The sequence below is a fragment of the Chelmon rostratus genome, chromosome 5 (genome assembly GCF_017976325.1).
Source record: "Chelmon rostratus isolate fCheRos1 chromosome 5, fCheRos1.pri, whole genome shotgun sequence".
Taxonomy (NCBI): domain Eukaryota; kingdom Metazoa; phylum Chordata; class Actinopteri; order Chaetodontiformes; family Chaetodontidae; genus Chelmon; species Chelmon rostratus.
This window is the reverse complement of record NC_055662.1, coordinates 13,480,446-13,503,619: the sequence shown is the minus strand read 5'-3', so window position 1 is coordinate 13,503,619 and position 23,174 is coordinate 13,480,446. Positions and strand designations below refer to the sequence as shown.

At 41.0% G+C, this 23,174-nt stretch overlaps 1 protein-coding gene across 1 annotated transcript in view; it reads left to right on the top strand.

Moving 5' to 3' along the window:
* si:dkey-215k6.1 (transmembrane protein 132D) overlaps positions 1 to 22,084 on the top strand; it is a 237,956-nt gene extending 215,872 nt beyond the window's left edge. The window contains exons 7-16 of the mRNA XM_041937397.1: positions 8,593 to 8,798; positions 12,525 to 12,588; positions 12,807 to 12,938; positions 13,457 to 13,534; positions 15,795 to 15,857; positions 16,532 to 16,660; positions 19,301 to 19,429; positions 19,598 to 19,894; positions 20,185 to 20,459; positions 21,460 to 22,084. Coding sequence (XP_041793331.1) covers positions 8,593 to 8,798; positions 12,525 to 12,588; positions 12,807 to 12,938; positions 13,457 to 13,534; positions 15,795 to 15,857; positions 16,532 to 16,660; positions 19,301 to 19,429; positions 19,598 to 19,894; positions 20,185 to 20,459; positions 21,460 to 22,084 — 1,998 coding nt within the window. The remainder of the gene's footprint in view (positions 1 to 8,592; positions 8,799 to 12,524; positions 12,589 to 12,806; positions 12,939 to 13,456; positions 13,535 to 15,794; positions 15,858 to 16,531; positions 16,661 to 19,300; positions 19,430 to 19,597; positions 19,895 to 20,184; positions 20,460 to 21,459) is intronic.
* Positions 22,085 to 23,174: the final 1,090 nt, after the last annotated feature.

Sequence of the window (23,174 nt, the reverse complement as noted above, 5' to 3'; positions counted from 1 at the left end):
TCTGAGAGTGAGAGAGATGGATGGATTGTGTTGCAGGGAGAAAATATACATCTGAGAGAGACTAATAGGGAAAATCCGACACAGTAGGAGATAGACGGAAGACAGTGAGAGAAGTAACTGTAAATTCAGATAGATCACTTAGCTTGAAGGGAGATGAATATGGATTTAAATAAATGACTGAGCTTGGGGATAACGCCGGTAAATGGGGGTGAGTGGGTGGTTGAGATTTGGTACTTCTGAGTGGGTTTTTGAGGAAGGGAAGGGGGAGTCAAGTGGAAGAGGGGTGTAATAGGCTAAAAGCTCATTCCATAGCCTGAGTGTTAGTTTATGCAGCACCACAGATCATGGAAAAGCTCCCGGACTTCTTTCGTTGCTTTTTATTCTCTGGGTGGGCTTTAAGTTGCCAGAGAACACACAATGTTTAAGTCTTTCACAAGATGCCGCAAAGGTGCACCATGATGCAACTTATTAAAAACTGCAATCCAGACCTCGTCTCTCTAACTTCCTGTCTTGTTGCCCTGCGAGCTAAGGTACCGCTTCAAGCTCTGATTTAGCAGTAAAATCCTCTAACCCGCCGACATCACTTTGTTATTATTCCGCCGAACAAATGTTGACAAATTTTAACAGGATCAAAAAACAGCCTGTTCGTTAGCTGACGTTGGCAAAAGAGAATGTTGTGTTGATGGTTTGTCTGGTGGGTGAAGCAACAGGTTGCCAGTGAAGGCACCATGACACGGAGTTAGCTGATGGTGTTAGCCAGCATGATGTTAGCTGGTGATACTATACATGTTATAGCCAGAGGTGTATGTGAATGGGTGCAGGTAAAGCCAGATGTGGGTCTGTTACGCTGGGGCATCCTGTTGAGCCTCTTGGTGTCGGGAGACCAACAAAACGCCAATTATGGAGAAGATTACCTGCATTATAACACTCACTCACAATTTCATATCAATACCACGATCTTTTTAAAGTCAAAGCTCATAATTCATGCTTGGAAAAGTTTTTGATACCACAGGAGTTACGAATTCTTTGACTAGTGGGACATTTTTTGGGTTGCTGGTCCATTGCATTCAGATGAAACTGACCAAGCCAGCGAGGCCAACCCGAGCAGACGCAGTGTAGGTATAAGGGCAGGTCAAGCCACAGCTTGTCTGCTCTCTGCTTGGATGAGAGTGGGAATCAAAAGCAGTTTAAAGGTGCAGAACGTTCAATGGAGTAAACACGTTGTTCCTCACAGTCCACAAAGGAGCTTGATCCAATGCAACTTTTGTTTAAGAAATAAAGTCAAAGTTGGTCTGAAATGTCTTAAAGTAATGACAAATGCCTGGTGCCAGCAGTAGAGACAAATTAATACAGTGTAACATGAGCCACGGGTGCTGCTCAGGTTCCTTTGGGGGAAGGCGTCGAAACAGCAGCAGGTGGTTGGACAAGCCCTCCGTTAGAAGCGGGATTGTTTCAAGGGCTGAATGTTCATGCACGTCAAATCGAAGCATGACCATCAATTAACCTCTACACAAAAGGCAAGAATAAAACATGTCATTTTCTCTGAAACAAGCCCGAGGTCTGCGGGTCAGAGGTTGCTGCATGCATAATATGCTCTTTTAACTGCGGGCCGATCATTAGAAGTCAGAGTGTGCAGTACTTGTGGTGGCTATTTGAGAGAATTCAAATGTGGGCTATCAAAATAGCTGAAAAACTGCCAACAAAGGCACCTGAGCAAGATGTTGCTCATAGTAGAGAATGTTTGTAGCTTAAAAGCTGCAGAAAAAACATTCACCACCAGATTTTCTTATAGAACGACACTGAATATAAAACAGTTTAAAAACCATGTGCGTGTTTTTCCTGGCGTAGCATCTCTGTGCACTCGTTTGTGTGTGTGCGTGTGTGTGACTGTGTCCATCGTTGCTTTTAAAGTCATAAAAATGTGAACAGGATTCAGCCGCTACTTTCTATCAAAACACGACTTGAGCGGCGGAGCTTTCTGTCTGTTTTCGCCTGAATTGCTGCTGAGGAGTTCGGAAAGTTTCCAGCGACTGTCTGTGGAGGCTTGTACAATTGTTGTGGTGGTTTGTGGTGTTGCTCGTGGTGTTTGATGAAGGCCTCTGTGTTTTCAACAAGTCCTTTCTGCTGAGATCCACATTTTTACTTTCTCTCTGCGACTTTTTCTCACCACTTTTCTTTCACTCTTCTTTTACCTCTCTCTGTCCTCCTCTCTCTCTCTCTCTCTCTCTCTGTCTTTTTCAGAAACAGAGAGATTAAATCCATTCTTCAGTGTCCTCAAACCTCCAGCTCAGCTGTTTACTTGCTACAATCTATGTGTGTGTGCATGTGTGTGTGTGTGCGTGTGCGTGTGTGTGTGTCTGTCTGTGTGATCACAGCCCTCCACTCTTCTTCAGATTCCTGATCCTGTCTCTCTTCTTTCCAATGATTAAAAACATTGAACAGTAACAGCAGAGGAGGTCGTAATAACAGGTCATTTGAAATAATAATAGCTGACTCTAATCCTTCCATTTTTAGGTTATGAAACAGTAAGCACTCAAATGTTCATGCCAACTTTGTAACTTTCCGCCTGTTTAAATTTTAAGGGTAAATTTGTGTTTATTATTTTAGAGGATTCACGAGGCTCGTTGGAACCACAATGATATGAAGCTTTTTGAAGTCAAAACCGCCATGTGAAGTTTGTGTCTCCAAACTGGATGTGACCGGTCTCTCATATTTAGCAGTTGTTTCAGGCTCCGCGGGGAAAATCCAATGTCAACATTGTTAATGTTAAAGTTTCTGTTTTATTCTTCTCTGTTCCTCTTCGGGGACCATTAAAATTTAATCCAATACCCCGTGTGATGCCTCACGCATGAAGCCATCTATCCGGAAAACCTAGTCCACTGAAATCAAGCAGAAACGGATAGATCGCCGCTGATGAACGCGTTTACTTTAAAGGAACAGACACGTGCTCATTCACAGTCAGATGAGAAGATTGATACTGCCAGAGCCACGAGTCATTTAGCCTCACTTAGTAAAACCGCTAGTTGTCATTGTTACTTTAGTTTTTGTACAGATCAAACAGACAAGATGTAAAGGGTTAACTAATGAGCTTCTGTTGCCTTTGGGCAGAGCCAGGCTGGTTGTTTCTCTGCATTAAAAAGAATGCATTAATTCTTTTTGTGTGTGTCGCCATTTCCACATCATGTGTCTGGCAGCTCTGGTGAGTCTATTTTGGCACTTTGCTCCACAGCTCTGCGCCATGTGGACACACACACACACACACACACACACAAATGATAGCAGCAAAGAGAATCTACGAGAAGTTAAAAGAGAATTTAAATGGAACAAAAAAGAGGTAGGGGAAAGGAAATGAGAATTAAAAATGAGGCAGACAATAAAACTAAACAAAAAGATGCAAGAAGAGGAAAATGGAAAATATTTTTTTAACTTTCTCTCTCTGCACAAGTAAAAAAGGTGGGTGATAAAAGCAACTCATAAGTCCAAGCTGTTTACCCTTTAGCAAGGCACTTATCAGGTTATCTGCTCAGCTATAAACAGCTGAAGCTGCTGTCAGGTGTGGACTTCATTTCCCCAGTGCTGTTGTTTTCAAACCTGCAGTAACTGAATTAAGACCACTTGGGGCGACAGAAACGAGCTGTGATCACAACACTGACATATTATCACCTTTGACGTTTTAATGGAGCGCATGTTAACACATTAAGCAGAGACAAAGCGAGATTAGCGTTGATTTGGAGTCTTGTTTCTGTACACCTGATGAATGTAAATCCTTCCATCATTGTTTTTGGTCTCAACATTCCCGACACTGCTAAATGATCCACAGGGTCATCGACTAATTGCCAACTTTGTCTGGTCTTTGGTGCTGGGTAAGCAGTGCACATTAAAGTGGGTTTTTATACCTTTTAACTGAAGACAGCTGCCTGCCGCAGCCAAAAACCACGCTATGGGGCCCATAATACGAGAGCTATGGTCTTTGAAACCAAAACACTGGACTGAAAGGTGCTAAAACGCTCTGTGCTCCGTAGAGCTTAGGGGAACTGGAGGATCAAGTGATTATTATCTGCATGTTTGAATGACACTGTTCACATTATAGCCATTTGATCCATTGTTGGTATGAAAATATGGACTTTGGCTACTCTAAAGGGTAATTTTTTAGTAGAAAATGACAACAAAAAAGCAAAGGACTGATTAAAATGTAAAGAGCTTTAGATAGGGTAAAGATCACAAGTTGTATATCACATAATTGTCCTTTTGTGTATGAGTAATTCAGAATGCATTCCTCTGTGCAAGTAGGTTTAGATTAGCATTTTCTAAATTCTACTCAAACCTCCTTTCTCACTGAACTGAAAAGTTATAAGGCCATTTCTTCAAACTCTCCAAATGCTGACAAAATGAACTGAAACTTGATTTCTCTTAAACATTCCTTTGGGGCAGTGAAGCAGAGAGCAGAGTAATTCAGCAAACCTGTGGTGGGAATGACGGGTGCAGACAATGGCTGCAGCGGTAGTTCGAGCAGAATTTGTGCTTCTGCTGTCTTACACCGTCATTGTAAACCGAACTCTGCCACAGTAACCAAGTGCAGTTTTCACACTGATTTACACCTGGAATATAAAAATGATTTGGTGAAATAGTTTGAGGCACCAACAGTCTAACATCCCTTTGATGTTAACAAGCGGTAAATCAGGTTTCAGAGAGAGAGGAAGATGAAGAGGCAGACGGTGCGATGGGGAGGGAGGGCAAGGCGGAGACAAAAGAAGAAGAGAAGGTCAAGAGAGGGAAATAGTGGATGTTGGGGGAGATATCGAGAAAATTAAAGGGAGGGAAGAAAAAGAGAAATTGAAAAGAAGAAGCGGCGAGGAGAAGGGTTGGGCACCTTCCCTTTTATGTTAGGGGAACGGAAGCAGACAGAAGAAAGTAAAATTGAAAGAAATTAAAAGGTGAGACGAGATAGAGAGGAAATGGTTTAGCTCTGATGTACAAAATGTTAACCTCTTTTGAGATCAAAGGGTTTCATAAGGCAGCCGGAAAAAAATGTCATACCACACAAAGTGTGTGTAGGTCCTGTGTGTGATGTTTGTGTTTATCAGGGGAAATGGGAAATTCTGTCCTGAACCTGATCCAGCCTGAGCCCGACGATTATCAACCAGAACCTGACGCAAATCTTCAGCATTTTAATGTCATATTTTTGCAAAAGGGCTAAAACATCTAATTTGAATCTGTCTTTTACATATTTTACTCTTCTACTCTTTATATTCGTCTTCAGTAGCCGTGCGACACACTGCCAAAAGTTAAGCTAATGCTAGCTTGCAAGTTAGCATCACTCTGAGCAAGAGGCGGGCATAATGACCCTGCTGCAGTGTGTGTATCATTAAAATTTCCAATGCTAATATCTTACTTTTTAACAGTGAAAATATAAATGCACATTTAACATGTTTTGTCATATTGTATAGGTTAATTGGACCACTAGGAGGCAGAAATCCTGTAAAACAGCTGTCAGAAATGTGAGTGCAGTAAGACAGAAACATACTGATAATGTGCAGGATAGAGAGCTAAAAAATCTGGATTCTGCCTATAAAAACATATCATATTTTTCCATACTGTAGCATGTTACTATCCCCAGGTTGCCAAAATCCCCAGATTTTGCAGAAAATATCTAGAGGACACGGCACAAAAATACAAAGCAGCCAATTACTGTCAAGCCAATAAATGAGACAAAACAGTTGCAAGTTCAAATTCCTCTTGGGAAAATTAGGGCTTTGGGAGTTGATCAAGAAATGCCCAAATTCTATGATTTCAAGACAAGTAAGGGATCGTGTCTGGTCAGCAGCCTGGTAGAAATGTGTATGACTAGATGAATATGAAATAGAGCGTTGCTGAATAAGAGCAGGCACACTGGGGAACTTTGCCCCGGCAAATAAATGTTAGAAACAGACATTTACATTCAAAAACAGAGCCAATGTATGAATGTCAAGCAGGACTGAGGGGAAGGACGGGCTTAAGCTAGTGTATGGAAATTTGCAGTTTTGCAAAAGAAGGAGGAATGACTTGAAAAAACAGTGAAAGGTGAGACAGACAGGCAGTGAGGCAGACTGTGCGAGGCAGACAGAGAAAGTCAGACAACAGAAGTGCATGTTCAATATGAGACTGAGAGTGAAATAGGACGGGGTGGGGAGAAAGAATGAGGTGCGCAGGATAAGTGTAGCGTGGAGAGATGAAAGGGGGGTGGGAGATATAAAAAGGGAATAAAACTGAGCGATGGAGGAGGGAGGATAAGTGTAAAGGTAAAGAAAGAGCAGAAGGAGAAGTTATGCCAGAGGTGGCTGAATGGCTGTGGGAATAAAAAAAGAAAGAAAAAAGAATCAGAAATAATGAGGGGGCAGGGCGGAGAGAAACAGAGCGACAGTAAATATATTCATCACAGTTTTGCAGCAGTTGATATGATTTATTATTTACTCTCGTTACCCGTTTTGTACACTTCGATGATTTTAGCCAGTCAGAAAAAATATCATTTACTCCTTAACTTTTCCTCTAAAACATTTAGAAATGAATAAAATTAAGATGATTAAACAAAAGGTGGACGTATTTATTGCATGCTTGCTGATCTTTGGCTCCATCCCTTTGAGATATTTGCTCCTTCTTTACCCTCACACTGACCTTCCCTCCTCCGTCGCTCACTTTTAAACCCTTTGCTGTAAATACAGAACGTAGTTTTTATTAGCACTTATTAACTATCTGGCTTTAGCGGAGAACATATCTATTCGCAGTAATAGGCCCAGAATGATTAACAGTATAAATTCTGACATAATAAGCAGTGTATCTATAACAATATGCCTGCACTTGGTTGTGATCAGTTTCCTTCTTACATGAATCCACTGTTGGTGAAACACGTGGGACGACTGGTCCAGAAGATGTCATCTCAATCGGTCATCCAGTCAGACAAGCAGGGAGGGTGAAAATGAAAGTGACTAAAATCCTGGCTTTTCCTTTGTTCTGCCTGTCAGGTTGTCTGTAAGGGTGCTGTCCACCTTCTGAAATACTACAGCCGTAATAATCCAGTGCCTGCTTTCATTTTTCGCTCTTCAGTTTCAGTTGAATTTGAATAATACTGTTCTAAAACTAGATATCCGCATTTCCATGATTATGGAACAGAAAACAAGGTACTTTTAAGGACAAGACATAACTTCAGTCATTCAGTCTGCGGTTGTTTTGGTAATAGGTAATTTTGGTAATAATTGGTGTTTTATGTTGATTTAAACATATCATAACTAGGCTTTATTTGAGCAAATAAATTATTATTATTATTATTATTGTGTCCCTTTGCCTGAGCAGACACCATGTGACCTCCGGTCAGCAGAAATCACTGTTTGCTCTGTAGGCTGGTGTGACAGCAACAGCGCTAGATACATGTGACAGTGTTACATACTTAGTGTTAGACAAACAGGGGGAGAAGAAGTACTCAGATCCTGAAGCGAAAGCACCTACACAAAAATATAATAAAAATACTGCAGTGCAAACACAAGTCTTACATCCAAAATCCTCCTTAAGTTTTAAATATTTCTGTTTAAATCTGTTTAAAGTATCAAAAGTCCTTGTTCTACAGTAAAATGTCCATTACATCACTCTGTTAGATTAATACTGATGCAACGACGTGTAAGCAGCATCACGAGTAGCAGCTGTTGTAGCCGGTCACGGTGGAGCTCATTTAAACTCCTTAAGACACAGATACAGAAGGTGATGTGGTCGAGCGGTTTCCAGCCGAGGGATCTCCTAAGGGTCACCAGATAAACCTTGAGGGGTCGTGAGGTGATCAATGGAGGAGAAACATGGGGAAAAAGCACCTTAAAACTGTACTTTAGTTTGTGAATAAATTATAAATATTTCATATCATCTTAAAATTGATTTGTTATTCTATATTAATTACTGAAAACTATGAAACCATAGTTTGGTTGACAGGTGGGCTCTAAGTTATATCAGTTTTGGCGAATGTAAGACTATTTCTCATAATTGCTCTTAAAGAGAAAATGTTTCTCTTTGTCCTCCAGCCAACCTCCTTCACATTTTAGAGATGATCCCCTCCTAGATCCATCGGCACACTCTCTTAAATGCAGTGCAAAGGTTATCAGCGTTCTCTTGGGTGATCTTATGTGTAATTATATTAATGTCTTACAATGGATGTGATTTACAGGCTTTAGGATGTTACATGTTGTACTTTTAATATATTTCTGCAGATTGGCAGAGGCTACAATAGCTCCCTGGGTATTTACAAACCCAAAATGCCACCGATGTGGCAGGAAGTAGCTACAGAAGCATATTATTAACCTTTCTTTATAGGGCACTTTGCAAACCAGTGTTCCAAAGTGCTTTACAAGATGAATAAAAATGTGAGCAATCACTGACAAAATATCTTATTTGCTGCAAGAGCATGAATGCTCTGATGAAAAGTCGCTCCAGGCTGTGCTTAAGGAATGCTCAACAGGGGCTGCATCTGTTTCTGTGGAGTTCAGCTTCTTTGAGGTCAGTTAGAAATGTCATACATACTGCATGCATGTTGCCGCAAACCCATCACACCCCCCCTCCTTTTGCTCCTTTTTTCAGGTTTCCCCAAACTGTGACCAGGTTTTGGTGAACGGTAAAGAGATGCGCGGCCGGCAGTCTTTGGCAGTCAACTTCACCTACCTGCACCTTTCTGCTCAGCTGCAGCTCACCGTCTGGGTGCCCAAGCTTCCTCTGCAGATCGACGTGTCAGACACTGAGCTGAGCCAGGTGAAAGGCTGGAGGGTGCCGATCATCACTAACAAGAGGTAAATTACCTGGATGACCTGAAGGGAACAATTGAGGGAAACATCGTGGGCGTAAGACTCTAGATCTCCAGATCCCACTTGTTGGTCCACCTGAGGCTGTCAGCCACTTCTTGCTGGCAGTCTGCAGGAGAGGCCAACCAATAGGAGATTTTTGGGTTTTTTTAATAACAATTTCGCTATCCACATTTTACAACAACAGCCAGTAGGTGTTGTTATGTGTTTGTGTCTGTTAGGTGCACCAGATTTGTGTTTGTGGATGTATTTTGTATTTGCCAAAAAATATTTGCATATAAATACATATGCATACACTGCTAGTGATTTTTTTCATCACTTGCAACATAAACTGGTTCCTGACTTCCTTGTAGAGCAATCTAACAGACTCTTTGTAATCGACTGCTGCTGGCACACTAGGTCGAACCTAGTTTTGAACAGTTTTGATTGTCTACATAAATTGTGTTCGTGTATTTATAGAAATTATATTCAAGTCTCAAAATGATAAGAACGGATTAATGTTGAAGTATGAACTCAGAAACATTACTGACTGATCCAAGCCCACACATGAGCATACACCAACAACCACATAGCTGAATATACTTAAAATCTAGTTGTAATTTGGATACAAGTGTTGTCACATTGGTATTATTTCTGCAAACAATCAAAACAATAAGGACCTCAGCCCACTTCAAATGTGTCGTATTCTGAAGACTGTGGTGGCTGTAATTTGCTGAAATGTGTGCGAGAGCAGAAACAACAGAAAAGGCAGATATACTCCGAGCCCTGACGACAGCTCTTTCCTTGGTCCGTGCACTGGTTCTGCTTGAAAGCAGCCAATGCATATTGTTTCTTCAACAAAAGGTACTGAGTTTCAGCATGTGATAAAAATGAGAAAAGAAAGACTGTGTGAGTCATTGTTTTATCTGATTTGTTTTATGATAAGATTTGTGTGTGCTTCTATGCAACTGAGGGAGAAAAGACAGAACACACTGAGGCAGAATGTGATTGTGTGTGTTTTGCCTTTTGTGTGTGTCTTTGTGTGTGCATGCGTGATATAATGCTTATTGAATGGAGCAGTTGAGAGCACATATCTTTCCAGCCAGTCTGTGATTTCCTCTGAGGTCAAGGTCTGCCTGGCTGTACTGATGACAACTATTATGGCTTTAGCATCAGTGTCAGTAAATGAACAATGTAACTGAATGTAACTTAAACAGCAGTTACAAGTAATATAAAACCACACCTGTCAAACCTGGAATTTGAAAATACGGGAAATTTTCTTGTACCCCGCCCTGGGCCACCTTACATTTAGACAAGGCTACACACAGTGCATCCTAAACTCACCACTAGGCAACAACTTACCTTAAAATAAACTGTATATGACTGCTTGTCTGTTTAACAGAGAGGGGTAAGATAAGGGAGTTTGTGTTTGTGTTTTTTTTTTTTCACCATACTTTATGTGTGTATGTGTGCAAGCATGTGCTTGTTTACCGTTTTCTGCAGCTTTTTATGTGTTTTTGCAAAGTGAAAGAAGGAAGACAGGCAAACAAAGACAGAGAGAAAGAAGGAATATAGGACAGAATAGAAACTGCAACTGTAGTGTATAAACTGTAGAGTGAAGAACTGTATATTTCTAAGAAACTCTAACTTCAGCACAGTCATGTAAGTTGCCACATTAAGATGCACAGCCTCCAACTCAACCCAACTCAGGTTCAAAGGGGGAAAAAAGTTTTAAAGGCTCAGATTTTAATAACAGCAGTTTAAAATCAACTGTATCCTTTCTTTCTTAGGTTATAAAATCCCAGTTCCTTCTGGTCCGTGTGTCCTTTCTCTCTGCATGCATGCCTGCATCCTCCTGTGCCTCCATGTTTGGTTTGTATGAGCGTGGTATGTGTGTGTGTGTGTGTGTGTGCGTGCGCGCGCATGTGCTTCTATTTCCCACCTTGCAGCCCTTCCATTCTTTTCTGCTGGGCCAATTTTTCAATTTTGCCAATTTCTGCTCAGATAGCCACCAACATGTGTGCACACAGAGACACAAACAGACACACACACACATACACACCTCCATCTCCCTTAACCACTAGCTCACAGAAATAGACACAAGCACTATTAGGCACACACACTCTCACACAGACACATGTGCAACTGGGGCACTGGAAAATGGAAAGAGAATTCCTGTAATTTTACCTGGGTTTCACACTCTGGGACAGTTATAGGACACAGAGGTAGTCCTGTGTGTGTGTATGTGTTCATGTGTGTATGTGTGTGTTCTTGTGTGAATGCCTGCCTGCATGTGGTATTGTGTAGCTATTACACAGAGGGAAGAAAAGAAGAAAGAATGTGTGCTTTTTTGACTGTCTATGAGAGAGAAAAAGAGCTCCTCCACTAGGGAGCGAGGTTTTCTGTTTTAACACTGATCGTGTATTCAAAGCATTCTCTGTGTCATTTCATATCTTTTTATAGGGCGATTTTTCAGCCTCCTCCACTGTGGAATTACACCAAGTATATAGTTTTCACATTTTTATTTTATGTATTAGTTACATATTTTATCATCACATGTCACACACACACGTCATCTACAGGTTGATAGCACATGAAGTCTGCAGTGCTCATACTGTATCATCAGTACACTGTGAAACATAGAGTAGGGTGTCGTCTACATAGCGATGTAAACAGTTTTTTTTTTTGTTTGTTTTCAGATAATAGAGCCAGAGTAAGATTAAACAGGAGCAGTCCGAGAATGAATCCCTGTGGGACTCCATCCAGCAAGTTAAAGTTACAGTGGCTAAAAGGAAACTTAACTGTTTCCTTTAGTTTTTTATTTTTTAGCCATCATAGTTTTTATGTTTGTTTGGTTTTTTTTTTTAGTTTTAAGATTTGCAGATAAGATTCAAAGCACGAATGGTGGTAAAAAAAAAAAAAAAAAAAAAAAACCTGTCAACAACCCAATACATTTTTACCATCCATTGTCATCCCCAGGTCATAAACAAACTTTACATGAGGTATTGCAGTGCTATGTTGGGATCAGAAACCACTACTTTACCAAAGATTTCTGGTCTTTTAACTCATCAGAAGTAAGTCCAACTAGAAGGTTTAATTTCCAATCCAGTTTATCCAGTTTTATGTAAAAATTGATATAAAGATCCAGTCATTTTTTATATAAGTGCGGCTGTCAAGATAGCTGCTTATCTCTCTTTAAGACAACATATTCAGCACATATTCCAACTGTTTGCCGTGGAGGATGCATTGTTATGTTCACATTAAACATATACAACATGTGAGCAGTTTCATGTGTTTTTACCATGCAGGAGCAGCCTGCAGCTGCTTTGTGAATTTGTTCCTTACAGATGCAGCTATTTGAACTGTGGCTCCATTCACAAATGAAAATGATTAATGCTTTTTCAATAGAAGTTACAGTATTTTTAATATACCTTTTGATGAAACTCACCTACAGACAGTATTAGCAAAGAATGGAGCACAAGGCCAGTTAAATTCTAAATAATTTGTTCACCCAGGCATTCCAGGAAATCCACATTGTGCGACTTAAATGTTTTAAAAGTGTTGCAGCTGGATTAAAAATTGAAGTGTCTTTTCATTGAAGGAGAGTGTAACCTCTAGCAGAGATTATACAGTAGATTACCTGGAGCTATGTGTAGAGTATAAAAATGGCATTTAATTAGCAGATAATCTCACCCTCTCTTCTCTCTCTGTCTCATTTATCTCTTTTCTTCCCAGACCTACTCGAGACAGTGAAGATGACGAGGATGATGAGAGGAAGGGCAAAGGCTGCACCCTGCAGGTATTATTTGATTGGTTTGCATATCACACTTTCAAAGAGGGTTCTTTAATCCCCTTCTTCAATGTCATTATCCCTGAAAAAGAGCTGTACCACTACATACTGAGAATGAAATGTGACTCAGTTGCTCAGTTAGCTAACTCACCAGCTAACACAGGGACTAAGAGCCCATTGTGCAGTTAGCAGTAGAATCTAATCTGACCTCTCCCTTGACCTTTCAGTATCAGTACGCCTTGGTGCGGGTCCTCACTCATTTTGTGGCAGAACCTTCTGACCCAGGAGGAGAGATGGTCTACATGTTAGGAGCAGACTGGCAAGCTGACATTACCCATTTGGTCTTGGACCAGCTGAAGGTAGGTATACACAAATACTCACATATATACACAAATGTAGCCAAATGTTCCTCAAGGGAACAGTTTGCCATTTTGTACTCATTCATTTTCCGAGAGCTAGATAAGAAGGTTAATTCAATTCACCATGATGAGAAGACTCCAGGAAGTCGCTCCACCTGGCTACTGTTTAATTACATAGTTAGCATTGATAATACTTACACCTCGTAACTCCTTTTAAGACACAAATTGCTGTTTTTACATTCCAGCTTTAGAGGGGCATGTCAGTGGATTATAAAGTCAAGCTTACTGTCTCCCGTTATTTTCCCACTCTAGGTCTCACTCTAATGCACAAACACAGCATTTGTATCAAAGGTCTCACAAAGTTTTAAACTTGACCTTTAAGTCCTGATGTTTAACAGTTAAAATTAGCAATTTTCTGTCATACTAATCCATTATAAATGCACAAAAGCCTGAGATCAGTTATGAACAAATTAATTCAGCTTGTAGCAGTGACTGACAGATGTGTCTGTGCTCCACAGGTAGAAGATCCTCGCATCGCCAGACTGATAGACGGACGAATCTTGATTGGACGGGACTTGGGCATCACCACTATACAGGTGGGTACCCTCTATTCTTTCTCCTTCAGACAAGACCTTGTTTTTAGCAGTCTTAGTTGGTATTATTGTTGCAAACCACAAAACAACTCAGTCTCCTAATTGAAGCACATTTGGACAAGAAGTCCGGAGAAAACGGTTGAAAATGTATGATTATGTGAAGCACAGTGTAATTTAGCAACTCAGACTGCAGCCATAAGCACTCCAGTGATGTAAACATTATCCTCTCTTCTTTTTTTTTTCCTCTCCTCTTCCTCTCTTGCAGTTTTAAGCCTCGCCTGCTTGCTCGTTACACAATTAGCCACAATTAACTGTCGGATTTGGCCCTGACATCTCAGTGTGATGTTCAGCAATTACACACAGACACACACTTACACTGGCACACAGTGAACACACTCGGGCCCTTGCTGAATTCCAATAAGCCGGCCCGTAATGACTGAATGTGACAGTGGAGGACGGTCCTGTGGCTTACTGTCTTACATTACTGGTATGCTGTTATATAGCAGAGCCAAGGCAAAACCACCAAATATATCACAGACAAAGTTGAGACTGTTATTGTTATATTGTGTTACAACTCCATCTTTGGTGTAACAATGTATAATCTATATATGCTTTTATCCGAAGTTCCGAAATGTGCATGATTGGTTGTGTTGCGCACGTGTTAGAAATGGGCTGGCGCTGACTTCAGTGCAGCGGTGGGGAGACATCTTGGGGATTTTTGGGAACAGCTGAGTGTGTGCTTGCATCCGTTCGACTGGGGACCGCGGCATGCATGCACACATGCAGGCAAACACACACAGATGCACGCGTACAGACAGCTGTGCTCCGTTTGGGAGCCAGGAGAGAGAATTTACCCAGCATTCCCATCGAGATACCAGAGTCGACAGCCGTCATTTGATAGTTTGACATTTCAATTTTACCCCCCAGCTCCATCTCCCCGAGTCTCGCCTCTTCCTCTCCTCCCCGTCTCTCCTTCTCCTTTTCGCGCCCCCAGTCTCTCTTTCTCGCCCTCTTATTCGCTGTCTGTCTTGAAGAGCAATCCCAGAGCCGTCAATCATTGCATTTTGTTACCTCGCTGAGGGTGGGATTGAGTTTGACGCCCCGACACGTTCGCTGAGAGATTTTCTTTGTACACCAATCAGATCTGCCTGTCCTCCTGTCGCCGGGCGGAGTAGTATACTACAACACGGGGCTCCTAATCTCTATCACTGTCTGTCTGCTGCTCCGTCTCTCCATCTGTACCTCAATCTCTTTCGTGCTCCTTCTTTCTGCCCCCTCTCACTTTCTGTCCTCCTCTATTTGTCATTGTCTCTCTCTCTCTGACACCTACTCCATTTATTTCTCCCTCTTCCTCGCTCGCTGTCTCTCACTACACACTCTAACATTCTCTTTTCATTCACACTCTTTTACTTTAGTTTTGGCCTTGTGCCTTGTTTATGCTAAACTGTCTTAGTTGAACTGCTGACACATTGGAGCACAGCTGGGAGGCAGATGTGAACGCTCTGTGTGTGTGTGTGTGTGTGTGTGTGTGTGTGTGTGTGTGATTGTGTGTGTGTGTGTGTGTGTGAGAGAGAGAGAGAGAGAGAGAGAGAGAGAGAGAGAGAACAGTCAGCCACAGTATTTCCAAAACCAGCATTGTCTTTCCACAGACAATTGCTAATGTCGTCAGCCTTTACAGGTGTGTGTGTGTGTGTGTGTGTGTGTGTGTGTGTGTGTGTGTCTATGGCCCAAAGCGCTGTGGTGTTAACCAGCTCTCATGCTCCTCTGTCAATGTTAAACACTTCACTGTAACCCAATAATCAAGGAGACAACAACAAAAACTCTTTCATGCACCTCTCTCCTGTACTGTCCTCCACAGTTTCTGTCCTTTTAATTTCCTTTACTTGATGAAGCACAATTTTGCAAGACCGTGTTGTTCCCATCATTATTTTGCAACATTTTGAAGCACAGGCTGTCATTCTATCACCTGTCAAATGAAACAGATTTCCTTTTAGTTGGATTTTGCAGGCGCTGAAAACAGAATACTAAACAACAAGTGTGTTGTTTTTTTTTCCCTAGAAAGACGAACATGAAACTCGGTGTTAGAGCAGGAAATGTGACAAAGTCTCGGAGTGCAAATTTTTAATGAAAGCTTTCAGGAGCTTTGTGCATATGTAGAATTGTCTACAACTCTAATAATGCAGATTTCACTTAATTTAATAATAACATGTACTTAAATGTCACTTGTACACCTGTTCATGTGTTGTTTGATCTTTCGTCGCAGGTTCTGTCCCCGCTGTCTGACTCTATTTTGGCAGAAAAGACTGTGACCGTGTTGGATGACAAGGTAAACCAACATATTGCTATGTATTGGCATGGGTTAAGATCCTATATCCCCTGTTGCAGATCACTGATTACATGCAAGGAGACGGTATTGAGGTAATTAGCCTAAAAATGTAAGGAAACAACATCCGAAGCGCCTCAGAGAGAAGGTAAACACATCCCAATGAACATCGAACTTAAATTACTCATACAAAAGTATACTGAGCAGGATAGAATCAGGCTATATTATGGTATAACACAGCCTAGGAAAGGTGATGTCATTTGGTAGCCTTTATAAGTTCGTCCATTGCGGTTCATTTCAGACTACTTTTATACTCAGCATGTTCAGAGTCTTAAATCGTCAGTTCTAAATATTGCATGCCATTCTATGGCTTAATTTTATTTTGCTACTGTACTATAATATTGCTTCAACTACATAATTTCCCCACAGAGTTTATGAAAATTTCATCGTACTTCCAAAGTTCTTGAATCCCCATCTTTAAAGCGATTTACTTTCGCTTCTTTTTTTAAAACTTCATACAAAAGAATCATCTCGGTGAACCAAACTTCGTCTCTCAAACAAAAGAAATCCCTTTCTTGCCCTTTCCGGCCACTTAAATGGGACCGAACAAGTGAAAAAGTCCAGCTTTTTCATTGGCTGCCTCTGTGAATGACCTACAATATCCATTGTTTGTTTAGGTCACCATCACAGACCTGGGAGTCCAGCTGGTGGCATCTCTCTCCCTCAGTATGTCCGCGAGTCCTGGAAACTACCAAGCCATACAGCTAACGACTACAGCTACAGACCTGCTGCACACACCTAAACAGGTAGGACACACTAGAGGGACGCAAACACACTCACACACTCCCTGTCTCACACACACATCAAAATACCGCCATCTCTGCGAAACATATCCCCCGAGGGTTGTATTCAGAATGTAACTTGACGTATTATAAACATACATAGAAACCTCATTGCTTTAGGTTTGTATAACATACACAGACACACACACTGATGGACATCATTTTCTAGTGTTCCCATCTCTTCAGTAATACCCTGAAGGTTGTAATCACAGTTCAACAGTAATTTCTGTGCGGCAAACATCAAATTGCTGCTATCTATCCCCTAATCAGTTTCAAATTAGGAGTGCATAACTTCCAGGCTGTAGCACTGCTTAGTTACACTTGCAACCACCTGAAGGGCTCCAGTAAAACAATAAAACAGTATTGTGAGGTAGGCAGTTAGATGTCTGACAATCCTCAGTTTAAATGACAACCTGGGCTACATTTGTCACATATTTGTTCAACAAAATTGAAAATAAATATGCTTATTATTATGCTATTACCTTATCTCCTCTTTTGCTCCTGTACATAATACTTAACCACACAATATCCACAGAAAAAAACACACTGCTAAAAAACAAACACGCTCACCTAATGTACACCCACATGCATACTATATCACTCAGCCACCATGTTACAAGCTATTCTCGATTCTGATCACATTGCCAAGGGTTATTTTAACACACTATCTCAAGCTATTATCCCTCACACCCATCCCCCACATTCCCTCCCTCGCGTTTTCTTTTTTTTTTAATGAACAATACCTCACGTTATAATTTCTATCCACGGGCTAATTGGATGAGAAGCAGCTTATTACAATGAAAATACAGATTTGATCTTGCATTTTCTTTAAACATTAATTTCTTTTTCTATCTCCCTGTTTTCATCAACTCACCATCACCTGTGGAAAGTTGACACAACTGTGGAGAGGAAAAGTAAGGAGGAAGAGAAGATAGCAAGAAAAATAGCAAGTTACAGAAGTGGAGAGGGAAGAGGAAAGGGCTAAAGCATAAAGTGGAGTTTAATTACTTTTGTAGGGAGGTTTGCACATCCACAATATTTTATGTGTTCTGACTGAAGAATGCAAAGGGTTTTATCAAGAGAAATTAGTGAGGTGGGATCACTTAAAGACAAGCAGAGAAAATACATTATGTGCTGAATTCAGTTCTTACATAGAGAATAGCTGCTGCTGAAAGACGAGCGTTGACATAAAAAAACATTCAGTATTTGTCCTCATTGCAATGGAAGATACGGAAACTGAAGGAAAATACAGGAAAGAAAAGACGTGTCTGTGCACAAAAAGAAGTGGTTAGATTTCAATAATGAATGTTTACATGTTCAGGTCGTTGCAGTTGTGTGTGTGTGTGTGTGTGTGTGTAGTTAGATGGATGGGAGGGTAGATGTGTCTTCTTTGTGTCTCCCTCCAAGTGTGACAACATGCTATGTATTTCCATTGTGTTGAGAGACAAACAGCTGAAACTTTTGAAATAACATTTCACGCTGTCTACCAAGGCCAAGACCAATGAATATCTTCACATCACATGTTCTCAGAAAAGCTGGTTTAACAGGGCAAGTAGTGCGGTAAGCTAAAGCCCCCAAAAACTATTAGAGAGCGATCAGTCCTTTCACCTAATTCATGTAAATATCCTCTAAACTAGTTTAAGTCATTCTCTATGAAGGGCAAAAGACTTAAATGAGCAGTAATTTTTTTTCCCCCCCTGCCACTTTGGGGCACCAGAACAAGTTGTACATAAACTGATATAGTTATTACGGAGAAATTGTTGAAGTCAGGTGACATAGTATAAAGAGCAAGGAAGTCCTCATATGGAGGAGGTGGGGTGGAAGGATGCGACAAACACACATAAGACTTTCACCCAGGACACCCCTGTATGATGGAGGTTCGGCGTCACGGTTTGATACGCCTGACGCTGTCACTCTCCAACAAAGTATGCCACTTTGGGAATGGTTATATATTTAGTTTTGGGAGTCACTGGGAATCAACCTGTTCAGTATGTTTAGGTATATCATGTTGCATGGATACAGCGCTGATGTGAGTGGTGAGAAAAGCCAGGACAATGATCTTAAAGATGCTAAGAAGCTCCACAAAGCTGCAGAGTTTGATGACTCTGATCTCTGGGGCTTGTCACTATAAGTGACACCATCATATATTTCACATACTCATTTTATGTGTCGGTAATACGAAAATATCTATGAGTGCAGCTTTAAGTACCAGGTCTTTATGGTGCAATATATTTTCTTCCATTCCATTGTCAGTGATGCAGGTATCCTTCATAGACCAATTAGCAAAAACATCCAACTCTAAGCTGCAGCAAACACAGGAAGACTGAAGTTGTTGCTTTGTAGTATGAATGTGTGTATGCATACCCACATGAGCTGAATAAAGGTGCACTGATTTACTGAGATCTGTATAGGAAGCACACTGACAGGCTACAAAGACCCGAATGGCAAGCAGTAGAGATTGCAGAGCGGGATGGATCAAATAGCGCTTGATCACCTGTGCACATACTCCAATCTCAAAAGACCACCAGAAATCCTGCCTATATCCCAAACGCTCGTTATTGGATGTATGCTCTGAGAATTGTAGCCATCCTAATTGTGTTTCAGGAAGCGGTGATCAGTGCGTGGATCCAGTACAGTGACGGTTCAGTGACACCGCTCGATGTCTATGACCCCAAAGACTTCCTCCTCTCGGCCGTGTCATTGGATGAGAGTGTTATCTCCATAACCAATCAGGTACAAGTCATTGAAAGTCTTTGTTATCTGACATATTTTTTAAAGTTTTACAGATTTTTGACAGATGGTGTTGGCAGATTTTGCAAAAGTGACAGTATGGCATCCACAGTACAAGACGTACAAATTTTTACTGCTGTTTACCTTCACACTGTCTCTGTTTTCTATTAGGAACAACACTGGCCTATTGTAGTGGCAGAGGGCGACGGACAGGGAACACTGGTTCGTGTAGAGATGGTCATCTCTGAGACCTGCCAAAAATCCAAAAGGAAGAGCGTTCTGGCATCTGGAGTTGGCAATGTGATCGTGAAGTTTGGAGCAAAGAGTGAGGAAAGAGGCGTGTTGGGAAGAGGTGGACAGGACGACGGAGGAGGGATGGACAACAGCACCAGTGAGCAGCGAACAAAGGATGGAGAGTGGAAGTCCAACAGTGCAGCGGTGGATCGAGAGGAAGGAGCCATGAGGAAGGTGGGCGGGTTGATGGATGGATGATTAAGTGCAGTTTTTTTTTTCCAATACGTTGTCAGTGCAGTCAGTAACAGAAGTAATTTTCTACATAGTGATTGGATAGTTTGGATATGCTTACTTAACTCATTGGGAAGGGAATGACGTGACACTGCCAGGAGTGAGTGTTCAGTAAAATTTGGAAATATTTTAGCCCACCACATTTAATTATATTGTACAGTATTTCTGCATTTAGCAATTATGAGCAAGTAATTAACTTAAGTTAATATTTCGCGCTCTTTCTCATCAATCAGGTCAGCACAACGACCAAGAGTACAGTAACCCATCGTGCTTCAGGTGGTAAAGCTGTGGGCGGAGGCAGCAGCAGCAGCCGGGGTGGGGGCCCCAGCCAAGCAGGCGACTATAGTAGCTACCCAGCACAAGTGGAGGTACCAGGCACCGGGGATAGTGAGCTGACCCAGACCACGAGAGGACTGTCGGACCTGGAGATTGGAATGTATGCCCTTTTGGGTGTATTCTGCCTGGCAATACTGGTCTTCCTCATCAACTGTGTCAGCTTTGCCTTCAGGTAAAATGTTGTGATTATTTAGGACTCTCTTGTTTTTATCATTTAGAGGAAACTCTGTATTAAAAGTGTGTTGTTAGGTTGAATAGTAAGACCTTCATCTATTAACATCACAGGTGAACGATCTCTGTGTGGACCAACATATAACCTGAAGAACTCAAGCACCTGATATCGACAGACAATGTTTTTATTGGCTAAACTTGGTTCATTTATTTTTGTTTGCTTTCAAGCCCAAAGTGAATTCCTGATTTCATTTGTTTGAATTTGCTTGTCTAATCTAATCATTTTTGTCCAAATATATGTTTCATGCAGCTATTATTCTAATAATGATTATAGGAATTATATTCAAATTATTATAATTATTTACTAAATAATTGCAATCATTTGAATATAATAATCTAATCAATATGTGCAATAATTCAATTGTGCATCTGTATATTATTGATACTGCATTTGTGTACTGCATTATTCTACTACTATTATGTCATTATAAACTTAATAACGTCATTATAATATATATATATAATTACATTATTATTATTGTTATTATTATACTATTAGCACTAGTTTTCTAGTATTCTATTATTCTTGTTACTTAATGTAGACTGTTACAGATATATTTCTATAGAGGCGGCTGCTATTTATTAGAGCATAATACACGTATTTTGCATATTTACATTTACATATTTCATGTTTATTTATGGTTATTTATATTGTACTATTTTGTACAGATTTTTTTAATTTAAATTTCAGTGGGAGCAACTGCAACTGAAGTTTTAATTCTGGTGATTTTTTAATAAACTATTCAAGCCTTTAGTTTATTGAAAAATCACTTAACCATTTATCTTTGTGTTGAATTAATTTCATTTCACTTAGTAGAGTAGACACCCCTTAGACATCTAGGGTGACCTTTATCAATATTAAAAACTCAACACCAGCCTGTAATTGCACTTTTTCAAACGTGTTTTTCAATCGTAGACTAACTATGGTCCTACATCTGCAGATACCGTCACAAGCAGGTCCCTGTGCTGGAAGCAGGAGGCAACATGAACCACGCCCATGACTGGGTGTGGCTTGGCAATGAGGCCGACCTTTTGGCTGACCACTCCGATCAGTGCCAGGGCGGCCTGCCTGATGAGTGCACCACCATCATAGACCGGAATGAAGGAGGATACGAAGAGAACAAGTACCTGCTGAACGGGGCTGGTAACACCTTGGTGATGGGCGTGGGCACGGGTATGGGCACCATCAGTGGGAGTGGTGGCACAGGTGGACACCGAGGCATCACCCACGGACAAACCTTGCCCAGATCTGTTCCAGAACCTCATCAGTGCCTTTCAACAATCACTACAGGTGGAAAAAATGCCACTGGCCAAGCGGAGCATCTGAATAATTCCCCCCGAGCCACGGCTGCAGCTGCAGTTGCAGCCGCCAAACGCAAACGCGTCCAGTTCACGTCTTTTGCCACTGTTCTGCCAAACGATAATTCTGGTGGGGGTGGCCCATACACCAACTCTTCACTGGTGACCAATGGGAGTGAGGATGACATCAAGTGGGTGTGCCAGGATATGGACCTGGGTCAGTCTGAAATCAGAACCTACATGGAGAGGCTACAAGACAATCTGTGACTGAGGGGAAAGAGACTGAGAAATGAAGGGGCAGAGGATGAGTGCAGGAGGGGGAGATTGGACAATGAATACAATTCACCTGTAATGCCTTTGCAGTGGATGAAGGGAGGGAGAATGGGAGAAATATGAGAACAGTGAAGGGAACATTAAGTGTGGCAAAGAGTTGAAAAGATTATTGAACAGACAGTGCAGGGGATGCTTACATTTAGCTCCCCTTAGGCCATGGAAAGCATACTGTCAGCACTAGCTCACACTGAAATCAATGGTAGCAAACAATAAATAACATTATGAATTTGTTTTATATTATTTATTGTAAAAATATTAGTGTAAAAATCAATGATAACGTCACTGTTGGTTATGAATGGTTATTTTCAGAATACCAGTAAACCATTGTGCTATACAGTAAATTCAGGGTATGTTATTGGAAAAACACTATTAAGCCACTATACATTTAAACGAGGATCGCAGTATTTTTTACTCATATGGTGTATTGCCAGCACTGGCTGTGGCTGTTGATTGATTATCGATAGATCCAGTTTTAATATACAAACCTTTCATTATCCTGCCAAGTCTGCTGAATGGTTATATAATGAATCACTGATTATGATTACTGAAGAATAGGTGCACATCAAAGGTATAATCTGTTTTTTTTTGTTCGATCATGTGACCCATTTGCATTGCTCATAAGTAACTTGTAACATGTAAAAAAAATATATGTATTCCAAGTACTCAACTATAAATTCAGGCACCAGTGGGAGTTTCCATTCAGCACTGAATACAGGCAGTCTTTCCTCAAACAGCAGAATGTGTGAAGAGTCGGAAAATGATATGACTGTTTCTCCCTACGATCCAAGACAGAGGCATTTAAACTTGCACAATTACAAACAGGAAAGGACATTAGCCACATTTGAGGCTTACTTCCTGTTTCCTGAAACCTTCCGGCCAATGACGGCTTTCTCCCTGTATTCAGAACCAGTCCTGTCATCCCCTGGCCCCTCTCCTTTTCTGTTATTGGACAGCAGTAGAAACTTTGTGGACTAAAGTACACAGTGAAATACTGTGAAATACTGTCTGTAAACTAAAGGTTGGG